The 16,352-nt window shown below is 34.1% G+C and overlaps 1 protein-coding gene across 1 annotated transcript; it reads right to left on the reverse strand.

The window, feature by feature from the left end:
- Positions 1-8,537: 8,537 nt before the first annotated feature.
- Positions 8,538-15,903, reverse strand: LOC100777078 (26S proteasome non-ATPase regulatory subunit 2 homolog A). The gene is made up of 25 exons (XM_003539895.5): positions 15,669-15,903; positions 15,455-15,555; positions 15,222-15,342; positions 15,057-15,116; positions 14,853-14,920; positions 14,660-14,702; positions 14,165-14,230; positions 14,005-14,043; positions 13,838-13,920; positions 13,017-13,131; positions 12,771-12,845; positions 12,383-12,541; positions 11,593-11,700; positions 11,376-11,480; positions 11,150-11,290; positions 10,958-11,062; positions 10,625-10,846; positions 10,345-10,458; positions 10,002-10,217; positions 9,783-9,842; positions 9,593-9,706; positions 9,421-9,506; positions 9,202-9,310; positions 8,926-9,104; positions 8,538-8,850 (listed from the first exon to the last, which is right to left on the reverse strand). Exons 1-25 carry the CDS (start codon positions 15,762-15,764, stop codon positions 8,778-8,780), a joined length of 2,658 nt encoding a protein of 885 aa, XP_003539943.1. The 5' UTR covers positions 15,765-15,903; the 3' UTR covers positions 8,538-8,777.
- Between the last annotated feature and the right edge of the window lie 449 nt (positions 15,904-16,352).

Raw genomic sequence — 16,352 nt, forward strand, 5'->3', positions numbered from 1 at the left:
AAGCAACTCCATCTTGTACCTAGGATCTAAAACAGTGGCAACTCTCATCACATTATGAATCACACCCCAATATTTATCAAATTTGATCATCATATTTTTTGTCATTTGTTGAATCATTGGGTTAGGAGAGGTAATCCATTGTTTGATTGCCAACTTAATCTCACATATATTTGGAAAATACAAATTAGCAGTTGGATGTTTAGTAAAAGAAAATAATTCAGTGATAGTATTGAACAACTTCAATCTCCCACAAACATCCTTTGCAAATTGTCATTGTAAATTACTTGGCAAACAAGTATATTGAGACTCTCGTTGCTTTAATCGACAAAATACATCCTCATATCCTATGACAATTTCAAGCATTTTGTAAGTTGAGTTCCATCTAGTTGGATAGTCTAATGCCAAATTCTTAGTGTAAGGGATTCTCAATTGTTTAGTCGTTTCCTCAAATTTTTCCTTCCTCTTGGGTGTTGTTGTCCAATATGCCACACTATCCCGAATATTTTTTACACCTTCTTTCACCACTTCCAACCCATCTTTTACTATCAAATTAAGGATGTGAGCACAACAACGCATGTGAAGTAAAGACCCATCCCTAAGCAAACAACCTAAGTGCAATTTATCCTTAATTTTATCAATAATAACATCATTAGTGGTACAATTATCTAGGGTGATAGTGGACAGTTTTGTGTCAATATTCCAATCCATCAAACAGTCAATCAATACATTGCAAAGTCTATCACTTGTATGAGGAGCAGGAACATAAATGAACCTAACATAAAAATAGATATATAATATAAAAACAACCAAAAAAAGAGATATAATATAATCATATTCAATCATTTTATAAAATAAAAAGGCCTAATAATTTAAAAAGTTTAAATCGTTTTATTACCTCAAAATCTGACTTTGTAAGTTCCAACAACCATCAACGTAATGGGTTGTAATAGCCATATACCCCTTCTTCTGACTTGTTGAAGTCCACATGTCTGATGTAATGACCACTCTTCCATCAAGACTACCCAACAACTTCAAATTTGTTGCTCGTTCATTCTCATAGATTTTCATTATCTCCTTTAATTGTGTTTCTAGTATGAACCTGAAAAATATCACTATATTTTATTTTATAATATACCAATTATATATATTAAAGGATAATTTAAAAATAAAAAATGCATTCATCAAAGGAAATAATTACATTTATTAATAGTTATAAATCAATAAATGTATCTATAATATATTATTTGCATACTTGAAAAAAAGGGATTTTGCTAGCGAACCTGAAACACAGGTTGGAGGGCAGTAGAGTATCTCCTAAAGCCAAGGTGATCCACAATTGATAGTGGATACTCATGCATAATAATTGCTTTTGCTAGCTTTTCCCTTGCACGTTCTGCATCATAAGTTCCCGCACCCAACTCTTGTTTTCCTTGAATGACCTTAGGTATAAGAAATGTTTGACCCTTCATCCCTCTCATAAAAATCTTGTACTAAACACAAATCTCATTATGCTGCCACAAATGCTTGGTTCCATTTTTTGATTTTCCACCAAGAAGTTTCTTACAATACTTGCATTCAGCCTTGTCCAAACCATTGACTTTAATTTTTTTGAAATGCTGCCAAATCTTATTTTTCAGCCTACATATTCCTCCTTGCGCCTCCACATTATTAACTTCATCTTCATGAGGTGAAGGAGTATGATCAACATTAATAGGTGAAGGAGAAGGTGCAAGATCAACTTGAATAGGTGAACAAGTTTGATCAATTGGTGAAGGTGAAGGAGAAGGAGACTCATTAATTGGTGAAGAAATAGGGTAAATTCCTTCTGGTGAAAAACTAATATTTTCCATTACTTTCCTGGAAAGAAAAAAAAATACACTAATGTATTAAGGAAAAAATAAATTGGTTGTTGTTGGTATCATGATGATTAGTACAAATTTAACAAAGACTGAAATTTATCGGTCAATACATAATTATTTCTATTGTTTGTGACTACTTGCATAACATTTTTTATTCTTCAATCTACTTAAAAAAGTTGTGCAAAGGCAAATAATATGACTGAATGAATGAAAGAAAGAACACCATTTTTGTACTTCCTTTTAAGCCAGCAAAATACAAAAGAAAAACATGCATCATAGAACATAAAATAAGAATTATTTCTTCTGAAAAGAATAAAGAGGCATGATACTTGATGAATTTTGTCACTGTCTTGTTTCTTTAAAAAAAAAAAAAGAAACAAGACAATGGATTTTATTAAAAATAGTTACCAACAATTGGCCTAAGAACCTAGGTCACAATAGCCATCTAAAGGTCCTGAGTCTTGACATCATATTGCATTCAGAAACAACAGCAACAACAAGAAATATATATAAAAAAGATAAGCTTAATTTGCAAACTAACAACACGGAAGGACATAAATATTGAGTCTAATTCAATTCTAGTTTAATTTGCAAACTAACAGCAACAGCAAAACAGGGGTTTTCTTTTAGTTTAAGCATTAGTTTATTTAAGAATAGATGCTAGAGATATTCAATTCAATTCACTGTAGGATGGGTATGTATTAAATTAAAACAAAAAAAATTGTATCTAATTCATTATGATAATTACATTAGTGTTGCTATAAGTGTTAGATGAACAACTAAAAACATGCATTCAAGTTCCTCCAGTAGATGCATCATCTCACTCATGTTTGGTGCTTCAATATTTCTTATGAGGGAGGGGAAAATAATAATGAAAATAAATTGGAACTTGAAAGAGGTAAAGCAAGAGGTCTACAATAATAGCAAAAAGACATATGGAACATAAACATAATCAAGATATGGAATGCAGAGTTGGTTACGTACTTCTTTAGATGGGACATAAATATAAGGAATGTGTTTGATAGCTGAAACAACACAATATATATACTTAACTAACACCAAGCAGCAAATAAAAAAAAAACAGACAAATTGAGAGAATGCGAATGGATGACATCTCTCGATTGAAATTTCCAAATTTTTTTCTCCTCTTATTTTCTCTCCATGCAAACAAATTGTTAGTGTATATACTTAGTATTATACTATTTTTTAGAAGAACTTTTTATTATACTTATTTTTAATAACTACAATAAAACAACTTTGTCACCTTTTTAATTTTAATTATCATTTCAATGCATCTCAATTAATTATAACTACAAAAACTATTCTGATACTAATGCAGAAATTGCTCTGTAGATCATACTAATATCTTTTTGTTAAATTTAAGTGATTTGGGCTTTTTATTTTTTTTCTGGAAGCAAACGAAAGTGAAATAATTGGGGATGGAAAGAGATATATTTATACTCACTGTATCCAGGGGAGAAGAGGATCGTCACCTTGGTATTCTTCGATGGCTTGAATCAATTTGCTGCTTCAGGAAAACTCAAAAATGAGATGAAATGACAAAAGAGAATTATTTATGAATGAATGAATGAGAAGAAGGAACCTTCATTGTTGGACGAGGGATTTCTTGAGTTGGTTATTGATGTGGGGGTTGAGGGCGTGGTTCAAGAGGTTGACGTTGCGTCCTCTCTTGAGCAGCCTCACGTTCTACTTGAAGGCCTCTATGAACAAGTTTTAGGGTTCTCTTGCAAAGCTTCTTTCCAGCAAGAGGTTTAGCTATGTGAGGAGTGGGGACTGAGAGCTGCAGGTTGTAGCGACGCAAAATAAGCTTTAGGAATTAGGTTTTTCAAATTATAACATTTGGGGCGAATCGGGGTCGGGGTCAGGGTCGGAGCGGATATCTATAATCCCATACCTGCCCCCGCCCCAGTTTTGGGTTATCGGGGAAAACCCGAACCCAGTCAACGCAGTTTTTATCCGTCAAAGTCGAGGCGGGTTCGATTCGGTTCCCACGAGGTCGGGTTCCACTGCCATGCCTACATGGAATATTGTATCAATTACAAACAAAACAACTAAAACAAGCCTCAAAACCAAACCAAATAGAATTTTCCAAATTCAATTGTACTCTACTTCAGCCTAAAAGCCTCAAAACTAACCCTAAACACTAATAAAAACCATTTTTCATAAATTATACATTTGTTAAAATTAAAATAAACATTTACGGATCAAGATGATCCGCAATAATCATACAAATCAACTTGATCCGCAACAGGCGTTCGGATCAACTTGATCTGCAAGAAACTTACGGATTAACTTGATCTGTAAACTTCTTGCGGATCAACTTGATCTGTACACCTATTGCAGATCAAGTTGATCCGTATGCGTCTTACAGATCAACTTGATCCGTAAGAGGGAACTTCATCCGTTACACTCTTACGGATCAAGTTGATTCGTAACACTAGTACAAATCAACTTGATCCGCATTATGCTTATTTCATCCGTAAGCCTAAATACTATTACAGATCATCTACCCCCTACTTGATCCATAAACAAAACCATGTCACCTACGTCTAATGCGGATCTACTTAATGCCTATGTGGATCAACTAAAACACATTACAAACCAAAAAGAAGCTGAAACAAAAACAATGGGGAGAAAGGCCTACCTCGACGTCGACGATGGAGCAAAACCCCATGGAGGTCCACAATGCCATCAAAGCAAAGCTCCAAAGCACACCAACGAGATGAAGAAGAAGACAACGATGCAAGAAGAAGCAGAGCGGCCAAGAAGAGCAGTCACGTGAGAGAAGGAGAAATGGGGAGGCGTTGGGTGCACAAAAGCGAGAGAGAAGAAGAAATGGGGACGCGCTGCACATTTCATTTAAAAAAATACCCAGGGGTATTTTTTTCCATTAACAAAATCTGTTGGGTGCACCTAGCATCAGCCAATGAAGAAAGTTCTTTGGAGTTGCTATTGCCCCAATGGGTTTTGTTATTGGCCCTTATAATCTCAAAATTCCAAAATTTCTCATCTCCAAAAACTATTATGGAATCGTGATTTCATAACATAATAGGGGTGAAAATTTTGTGCACCTTCTGTGGTGCACAATTTTCGAATCTCTTATTATGCAACGAAATCATAATTTCGTAGTGCATCTTGGTGTGGGAAAAATTACACAACGAAATCATAATTTCATTATACAAAGGAGTTAAAAGAAGACAGTACAAATAAAGTTTGATTTCATTGTATGATGTGTAACAGAATCACACTTCCATTTAGTAATTTTTCTTTAAAAAGATGTACAATGGAAGTGTGATTCCATTATACATTGTGTATAACAAAATCACACTTTTGTTGTACATTTTTTTTCAGAATTTTAAAAAGTCTACAAAAATGAGATGTATTGCATGCAATTTGATAGAAAATTTCAACTACATATTGAGGTTCACATTCATAAAAATAATGGGATACACATTCAACATTTTCCATGAACAAAATTTCTACTACATATTTCAAAAAAGTTTGATCTTTGATTGTCAACAAAATTTGACCAGGCTTCACCATGTTTTTTGTCAATTGGTAAACCATAGTTTTTTCTTCACTGCTTAAACGACCAACATATAAATGATCAAACAATGTTTCCATCACTTTATGGATATGGAAACCACATTCAATAGTAAGTCTTCACTCTATAGTTCTCACAAACCTCCCTTTTGATTTAAAAGGACACCCACATTTTCTAGTTCCGGTGGATTTGCGCACTGACTTGTCTTTGTACTATTTCTACTTCTTTCTCCCTTTTTCACAATCCAATATAACATGTTTTTTTTAACTTACTTCTGACTTATGAATGACAACCACAAACCTATGCTCTTTTCCCACACATCAAGCCCAATTTAACAAATCATCACACTCTTGAAAAACCTAAAAGAATCGAAAAAATTATTCAATAGCAAACCACATACAAATAAAAGTAATGAAATATACCTCATCAGTTATGAAATAACTAGAAAAGTCAGGATAGCTAGGTTGCGCTTGCAAATCAGTGTCTTCACCACCCATATTTTTATCATTACTATCCTCTATACCATCATTTTCATCATTAGGCTTAACTCCATATAAAAGGTCGGGCTGGTAAAAGAATTGTGTTCCATCATCCATATTCCTGCATCTAACTAGCATTGTAACCTCATCATATATAAACGTATTACAATTCATTGACCTACATAATCAATACAAAAATATAATTATTTAAAAAAAAGGCACAACACACAATGGAACCATGATTTCATTGTGTAATATTTTGGGCAACACAATAGAAGCACGATTCTATTGTGTTATATAATGCACTACACAACCAAAATTTGACTCCGTTGTGTAACAAAATCTATTACATAACAAAATTGTGATTCCGTCGAGAACAACAAAATTGAAAAAAAAATGGAATCATGATTTTTATTTTACTACGAATACAAAAAATACATGATAGTGTGTGAGTGCAAAGAGTGAAGAGAGAGAGAGAGAGAGAGAGAATGAATGAAGAAAGGGAAAAAGGGAGAGGATAATGAAAATAGGGGAGGTGGGGAGGGTAGTTTGGTAATTTTCCTTGGCTGGTAGGGGCCAAGAGCAAATTTGTTGGGACCAATAGTAATCGCCAAGTTCTTTTTTATGTCTAAGACTCATGAGTTTTAGGCTCTTCATAAAATATTTATCGAAGAAAATAAAATAAATTTCTTTCTTAATCTTAAAGTTTGTACTATTAAACCAACAAATGCGTAAATTAATTGACATGAAGTTATTCTAGCTTAACTGATGATCTCGAATTCGAATCCTAAGTATGCAATTATTTAACTTCTTAGGAGAGTTTTATTATTCAAAATCTAGGGAAGAATCCACCTATTGTGAAGTGGGATCGGGCAATTGTCCCCATTAGATGATTTTTTTAAAATGTATATAAAAATAGAAGAATTAAAAAAAAGGGAATAAATTGATATTAATTTTATCATTTTATCCTTTTAATTTTTAGATTTAATTACTATTTTGGTCCTCTAATTTATTTTTTATGTTCACTTTGATCTTTTTTAGTTTTAAAAGGTCCCATTAGGTTCTTTAAAAAAAAAAGAGAGAGAGAGAGTTCAATTTGGCCTCATTTTTCTTCCATCATCTCTAAATATTTTTAAAAAATGAAACCAAATTGAACCCATTTTAAAAAATAAAGACCTAATTAGAAATTATAAAAATAAAGGAACTAAATTGAACCTAATATATATAAATTAAGGGATCAAATTGAACCTTTTAAAAATAAAAAGACTACATTAAACCTAACAAAAATTAGAGGGTCAAAATAATAACCTAATTCTAATGCTTCAACTCCTCTAATAGACATCCAACAAAGCACAACAATTCATTTACTAACTTACACTACTTGTTTTCATTTGAGTGGTTCTATCTCAATTTCCAAACTAAGCAAGAAAATGATTAAGAAACTTTGTCATTTGAGATGTTTCTTTGCAATGAATTTTGTGAAGAATAGAATGTTCAATCACATGAAAGTAGATAAATGATTACATACATAGAGGGATATTTTTTTTATAATATTGACAATGAAATAATCACAGCATTTTCAATACAAATACATAAATGACAATTATAATTTATAAATATTTTAACTTTAAATTATTTTTTATGACATTTTGTATTTTATAAAAATATTATAAATTATTTTGTCCCCAAAAATTCCTGAATTCGTCACTATTTATAGCAATCTTACCCGACAAACAAGATTACATTAAGTGAGATATGTGTTCTAGAAAGAAAAAAATAAGGGAGACTCCAGCATATTGTTATTCAGTGGTTTTGTCAAATAAGTGTGAAAATATTCCAATTACTTTCTTTCGCTTGATTTGCTATTTTGCTGCTAGTTTCTTTTTGTGACCTTGTAGGAAAACTTGAAAATTTGAGTGGATCACTAAACTAAAATATGGGAGATTACTCACGTGTTAGGCTGAGCCTAGTAAGATAGATGGTTAAAGGATTCTATTAGATACAAGTTTAAAAATATAAAGATAACATTTTAATGTGCTTTAGTTTTTATTTTAATTTCCAAAGGCAGATGATGACGCTTATGGTATGGGGTCTTTATTCAGTTGTTGGCATCTTTTAGGATATGCAAGTGTGTTTCTCTTAGTAGTCTTCTGGGTATATATTTTATAGTATATAACTTTAACTTTTAACTCTAACTCTATTGTTACAACAACACCGAATGATGGCTACTGATCTGGAAGTCTCCAAAGGAAAAAATAAAATAAAAATCCCCCCACCCCTAAAATTTCTTCCTTTATGCTTTGTTTGGTAAAACGGTTGAAGATAGAAATAAAGAAAAAATTATGGAACTCACATCTCTTATACTCTATTTTAATTAAAAAAAATTATATTTTTAATTTCTCTATTTTCATCCTCTACCAAACCGAGGGTTAAACTGAACAAAGCATAAGTGTCAAAAGCATTACCATTGGATTATACCTGTCAAATTTGTACAAGACGTTCACTTCTACAACGTTGTTAATTGACACGTACTTCATGAATTTTAGTTTAAATATAATGATTTGCGTCTAAATGACACAAGTATAATTGACAATATTAAGATTAAAAAATAAAAACATTTCAACACCGCAAGACTTTATCTTTCGAATCAATCGATATTTCATGGTTGAGTACTCGTGCAAGATTATGCTCCCGGATCAATAGAAATTAAAAACTGTCGAGAGCTAGAAGATTCACTTATAATCTTTCTATCCAAACGAAGAAATGATTTAAAATAATTTCTTCTACATTTTGGCACAATTTCAAATACATTTTAACTAACTACTGTTCAGACACTTGGAACAAAAGAAAAAAGCATCACCACTGTGGTTCCTCTCACTCTTCCCTGTAATCTGGATTCTCCTTCAATATTACAAAACCTTCAAGAATTGGTGATAGGGGAATGTATCTGAAGAAAAAACCAGTGTTAGTGTTAGAAATATATCATAAGCCAGTTTCAAAATTGAAGGCATAGGTGAATTACTTTTCCGTTGCGAGCTCCGCCCTGTCCCCAGCAGCCAGGAGAACAGGGGTGGAGTGGGTCTGAAAGCCAGTGATTGTTTTCGGACGACCTGCTTGTCCAACAACATCTACGGCTTGTCCAACACGAACAGGCACTGATAGAGGCTTCAAGTTCTCATCCACAGTCAACAACATCCTTGGCTGTAGCAACAAATTACAAAATATAACTGAGAATGGTTTAAAATGGGGGAAGGGGAAGAGTCTATGACAGGAAAGAGGAAATGAAACTCGATCAAACCTGCATTGCCAAAACGAGGAAGTAGAGAACATAGTGATATTTTCCCAACACAATAGCTTTCATGTCTAGGCATGCGTGCAACATGGTAATTAATCCAGCAAGTGCTGTCCTGTAAAAATGATACACAGAAAGTGGATTACAAAATAGTATTACAGTAAAGATGTAAACATCACTTTAAAGTCACCAACTCAGTCCAAAAGGCTGATAAAGGTTGCTTACGGTGACAGTAAGAAGCGATCAGAATGATATGGATTAAGTGTTAATAAGCCCTTTCCCAAATGTACAAGACCTTGGGCAATCCGCACCTATAGATAAGGTAAAAGAAAATGGGTGACCATAAAAACAGTGGAAATTAGAAAATAAGGAGGAGGAGAGCTTAGAGAAAGCTTACACAGAATAGAAGGCTGGTATCCTTGTAGTAATAACTAGAAAGATTGCGAAGCATGCCAGCAATTCGAGCATTGTTCGTTCCAGCACCTATCAGACCCAAGGAGATAACAGCTGCCTGAAGCATATAAATTGTTTTAGCTACAAATAAAATATAGACCCAAATGTTCAAAGTAAAGAGACTAACATCTTACCATAGCTACTTCTGAATCAGTATCATGGCTAAGTCTGCTTAAGGTATCCATAACATTGACCTAGAATGATTTAGTAAAAAGTTAGCAAAAGTTGGTGACATCTTGCAGTTGCAGCCCTACAACTATAAGTCATCTTTTCAGAGCAAGGTAATGTGTTTCACACTGTTCAATAATAACACTGCAAAAGTCATGAAATGCAGGGAAGCAAGTCCATTTTACCTTTGGATTTGATATACAGAGTAGACCAAGTGCCAAAGGAACTGCTCGGCGAATATTCTGCTCTCCATATTGTAGAAGATGTTCTAATGATCGAATCGCCATCTCAAGTCCTAATTCTTCAGCCATAGCTACCATAGCAATTCCAAGCACAGCAGGACCCTGGTGAGTTTCACCTTTATCAAGATGTTGTGAACAATGACCCAACAGATTTTGAACCTGCAAGAAAGAAGCATCAGCAAATACAAAAATGAAAAAATGCATCAGCAATTATAAACATAGAAAGGTGTAGCAGATGTTACATTTTTAAAAAAAACTTCATAACTAATTCATCACAAGATTGTACCTTGAGGACATTTCCAGTTCCAGCATAGGCACATGATAGTAGTGTCATGTCACAATACTTTCTAATTTTTTCATTGAAAGTCTTTGAAACTTCGGCAGTTGCCTCAACACTGTCCTGCAGTAACAAAGCACAATGTAAAGAGTGAGTATTACACCTTCACAATAGCAGAACCCTACCACTATCAATTGTTATTCAGAAATTAAAGAAGATTAATGAGGTGAAAAGAAAATAATCTATAATTAAAAAAACAGAGATGATAGACTGCCAGACATCTATTTACCTGCTTTCCAAGATATAGAAGACCAAGACCGAGAGGTAAAAGTCGTGTAAGGGGCTCTCCCAACTCTGACTCACTCCGGTCCATTAGTGTATATATAATTGCTTGAGCAATTTCTTCATTGCAAGAACCCACATAGATCAAGCCCAAAGAAATAGCAGCAAAAGCAAGCACCTCAAGTGAAGCTTTAGAATCATTCAGTACACCTGTCAATTTCTCACGTAACTGAAAGAAACGAGAATAAATTAAAAACTTTTTACATTTGCAAATAGTAAGTATGTATCTCATATTATATTACTAACAAGATTTCAAAGAAATTAGAGAAAAACAGAACACCTGCTCATTCTGGGAACCAGCATATGCAATTCCCAAACCCATAATTGCACCAATCCTTGTTGAAGTGTCTTCTTTATCTATATAGTCACCTAGAAGTGCCATTGCCTGAAAAGGAGTAAAATGAGATCTAATTTAGAAACTAAGATATGTCATACTCTCATATCGAGCCAAGGTAACAATAAAAAAACTCACAGGATCACAGTCATTCTTGATACTACAATTCACAATTCCAACACCCAGTAATGCACCAGCAATGACATGATTATCATTACTATGGAAGTACTTGTCAATTTGAGCAAGTCCCGAGTCAACATCCCAGAGTAAAATCATACCCTGTCATGATACACTAGTGTTGTAAATGAAATTTATATGGTACACCCATGGATAAGAAAATTTGTTTTGGTAAGAAAATTCGTACCAGACTAGCTGCAGCACTAGTCTTCCCATGTTCCTTATTTTTGAAAAGCCAATTTCCAGAAGAAGCACTGCTTGAAGAATCTGTTGGAACAGTCATTAATTTATCCTGCACAATGATAATGGGAAGTGAGAAGTAGAAGATTGAGGAATAGAAGAATAGATCATTAACCCAAAATCACAACAAATACAACATTCATAATCTAGAAATAACATTGTACCTGACCAAAGCCAGCATTTACAAATGCATTAACAAAAGTTGCAGCAAGGTTCTGTCTAGCTGAGTCAACACTTGCACCAGCACTAGCCCGGCCATCAAGCAAGTGTGCCTAGGAGTAACAAGCAGAGTGAAACATAAGGTTCACAGATAATCAACAAAGTGGCACACTTGAGACAAAAAGTAGCACATCAAGAAACTTTTTTTTCTGATACATGGAATACAAGCACAATCACAGAGCTGTCTCATTGATAATACAATTGCTGTCAAAATAAAGCAATTCAGTACAAGCATCTATCAGAACATGCAGCTGCTGCTTTAGCAAGGAAGGCACCTCAAACAGCATTTCATGTCTCATCGTTGAGGAACAACATATAAATTATTTCAGTTACTAACCTAGGCTCTTATATAGTGAGGCTCCAAATTTGACAGAAACCAGCAGATCAGAACCAATTGTTCCATTTATAAATTAGCAACAAAATCTCCCACGTGAAATATTATTAGAAAATGATTATGTGACTTATGTACCAAAACACTAAAAATAAATGTCATACGGAAATTCTGTAGCAAGACATTATTTCAATTTCCACAAGAGTATATAACAGAATCAACTTGTACACAATACACATACAACCATCAACAAAAATTCTTATATATGACAAGCAACCATAGTACAAGCCGCAAAAAACTAATGTATACAAAAAAAAGATCATGATTCACTTGTACATGAACAGGAAGTTATATCTAGTAAAGAGTACATTATAACAAAAGTAAAATTACAATCAAGATCACACCTTGTATATATCCTCAGGGGACTTGGGCTCCATGACCTCAATATCACGAGCAAGGGTGAGATATCCTTCACTTAACTTAGAATTGTTTATGATTTCCTGCAACAATTCTCTGTCCTCATCGTCTGAAACCATCTTCTCATCAAGCTCAAAAGTAATTCCCTGCATGTAAACAATAATCAACTGTCAAAAGACCATCAACGAGAGCCTAAAAGTAAATCTGATAGTGGAATATCAACTCTAGCTTTGCCATTTATCAACATCAACAACTAAAAGGAGTAGGGTGCATAGCTTCACTGTTAAAAAACTTATGTGTCACAGCTACCTCACATACAAAGCAACATGAGCCAAGATAACTTCACAAAGTACTAACACAGAATCCAGGACTTACATGACGTGCAAGCATGTAACAGAATTGCTTCTTCCGCAGCACATCATTACAAGAGGTGAACACCTCCCTCACGTGCTGTCAACAGCACCGTAACTAGTTAATTTCAAGCCATCAGAATTTAAGATACAAAAGAGAGAAATTATTTCATATATAGATAGATAGATAGATAGATACACACACTCCTTAGAGGAGAATTGAACAGAAACTAGTGTTAAAAGAGACACTGCAAAAATTTTAGTGTCACACCTGCATGTTATCCATGAACAATGCAATTTGGAGTGCATTTGGATATTCTTCAAATTGTTTATAGATTGAATATGCAATGTCCAAAACTAGCATATCATCTGGTCCCGGGAGGTATCTACAAAGTTACATTAAAAGAAAATATAAATATAACATGTTTGTCAGAGGAAGTGAGTCAATTTACCCCAAAAAACATATAGAAGAAAAAACCAAGACAGCGGCATCTGAATTATCATGCAAAATGCTTACAAGTCAAAATAGCTTCCTTCTAAAGAAAACTTTAGAATGTTTACTTCCATTGCAACTCAAACTACATCTGTAAACCTTTATAAAATATCACTCTCAAATAAGTTTTGAAAACCAATCTTAGAAGCTTCAGAGCCAGGCCTATGACTGCACAAAATTATTCTGTCACTAAAATAAAGAACCCCCATTCTTCAGTATCCTCGGCCACAACGGTAGTAAGAGATCCAACTACAATTTAGGCTAACAGTAGTTCTCATTCCTAAAGCAGTGGAACACTTTTTCATTTATAAGAGTCCAGGATGATAACCTGAGATCACTTAATTATTAAATAATTAAAATATAGGAATTTAGAAATATATACATATAGAGATAAGGCGTTGTTGTTGTTGTTGTATACATATAGAGATACAATAGAAAATCACATAAAAGAGTATGTGATTGCAAAACAAAAAAAATATCATTCATTATACCACAAAAGATACACAAGTTAATATGTAACGATAAATTATTATTTTTCTTTCTTTGTCACTATTAAATTCAATTTTCTCTAACATAAACGGAACCCTGATTGCACTTACCTAGCTGAACTGGTGAGATATAGGCAAGTCCTTTTAAAATTTGTTTTGTCAACATGTCCACTCAACATATCCAGATCTTCAACCTAACAAAAATGTATTGCAAAGGGTTTAGTTCATCGACTGAAGTAGCAAAGGTAAGCAGCAACCTAAAAGATCAGGCATATTACCTCCATCAAAAGATCAACAGCTTCAGGTTCTGCATTATGCTGCAGCACAGTTGAAATTAATTAAAATAAACAAATAAATAATAGTCTTCCTCTACCACATCTTGTTGCATCTCTATTCCATAGAGTGTACAATTTTTTTGGAGTAAAATGAATATTGTACCTTCATGTGAAAAGCAACAATTTGTTGCACAAGTTCCATGAGATCATCTATGGGAGCCTCTTCACTCTGTAAAAGTACAAAAAAGGCAGCAGTTTTCAAATTAAACAGGAACTGGAAACAATCAAATAAATTTAAAAAGTTAACAGTTATCACCACTCAACACAAATCCATATCACGAAGGCTATTCAATATCAGAGCATCAATATTATACTAAACAGAACAAACTGATCTTATTTTACACATTATTTTTAATTCTTAATTTATAACAATGGGGAGCCAAGGGAAGCTCAACTTTGCAAATAGAGTTAATATTTCAGTTATACTTCAACCCTACTTCTCCAATTATAAAAATAGACAATTGGTTGAAGACATACATAGTAAGTTATTAAATGAACTAGAAAAGGTGATTCATGCTTATTTATTGGGCTAATAGAACACAAAATTAAGCACTTTGAAGTGGTCAATATTAACATTTAAATTAGCCAGATGTCCAACCTGTCGTTTTGCATATTCTTGAGCAATTTCTCCAGCCAGATTCCTGACAAAAAAATGAAAACATAACTAATAAGATTAAGATTGATGATAACTCCTCAGTCAGACTTCACCAGAATTGTAATTTTCCTAGTAATTACCTTCTATAACAATTAAAAAAACAACAAAAGATGCCCCAAAACCAGATTATTCTCACCTAACATACTCGTGGCCCCAGGAACCAATGTCACCCTCAGAACCCAATAGTCTATACTTGAGGCTTTCCTGCCAGAGCCATAGGAAGAAGTCAATTTGTAAAGGTCTTAAAAGCCGTCTAATGAAGAAGCACAACTAAGCCAGAACACAACCATGCCAAGACAATCACCGAAAAGATTTTTAATTTTTAACACAGCAAACTTACTCGTTCGCCTTCGGCAGACATTGTGAGTGCCAAAACCGACAATATATCCGCCAGGTACTTCTGCATTGAGGGAAGACAGACAGGTTAACCAACACAACACTATAGTGTTATAATACTAATTTGAACAAAGGAAGCACCATATCCACAACACACGAATAACTATACCTTCAAATCAGACTCCGCCATAGTTTCATAATACGTTTTAAGAGTGCCATAATGAGGGCGAAGGAACTTCAACGGCTTAGGAACCGAAGTCATAGAGCTCGTGGAAGTTCGAATTTCTTGCCTAGAACACAACCACACATTCCAATTTCAAACACAAATAAAACTAAAAAAAATAGTTAAAAATGTCCATTCAAATCAAAATTTGTTCCTTTCGAGCATAAAACTAGGTTTACCTCATGCTCTCGAGTGCAACCTTCTGCAATCCCTGGTCAGGATCCTGAACCCTTTCCACGTACAACTCCAATTGCTGCTTCAGCGCCAAATCCTCATCGGACTGCACAAATTACCACAGAAACAATCGATTTTCAATTTGTGTGCTTCAGAAAGCTTACTAGAAATTTGAGTTCTGGAACGAGCGAAAATTTGAAGCAAGGGTTTTGGACTCACCAGATCTTCGTTTTCGACCTTCTTTTTGGCGACGGCGTCGTCTTTGGCGGCGTTGGCGCTGGCGCTAGTGCCGGCGCGATTAGGATCGGGCGCCATCGGAGAAATTGGAAACCCTAAAAGTGAGGAACGAAAGGGGATTGAACTACGACGGAAAATGAAAAGAAAATCTCACAAGTAGAGACTCTTGTTGCTGGTGCCAGAAATGAGAAAACTAAAGGAAGAACCACTTTGGAGCATCCAACGCAGAAAGGTTTCGTGTTACCGAGGATTTTCTCACTAATGGGCCTTCACCCATTTCTGCATAGGCCCATCAGTAAACTTTTGGGTTCCTCACTAACCACTAGACCCAAATTATAGAAACAACCCCATTGATTATGCTTCTTTTTTTTAGTTCCAATACTAAATAGAATGGAATAATACATGGATCTATATGTAAACATAGTATCTATTTAGATACGCTAGAATGACTCCTTCTTATAATGAGAATGTATATAATTCCATTTTGATCGGATCCGATATGGAATGAACTTATAATCATGGAATTCACTCGATTATCAGATTTTTTATTATAAGTTCATAACTCTAGCTCATTCCCATTTTGTAGTTCCCTTATTGGAACTCGAGTTACATAAAATTCAAGACTATCATTTTTTTCTTACTAAATTTTAACTAGCTATACTCTTA

The sequence above is a fragment of the Glycine max genome, chromosome 12, assembly GCF_000004515.6.
Source record: "Glycine max cultivar Williams 82 chromosome 12, Glycine_max_v4.0, whole genome shotgun sequence".
Classification (NCBI taxonomy): Eukaryota; Viridiplantae; Streptophyta; class Magnoliopsida; order Fabales; family Fabaceae; genus Glycine; species Glycine max.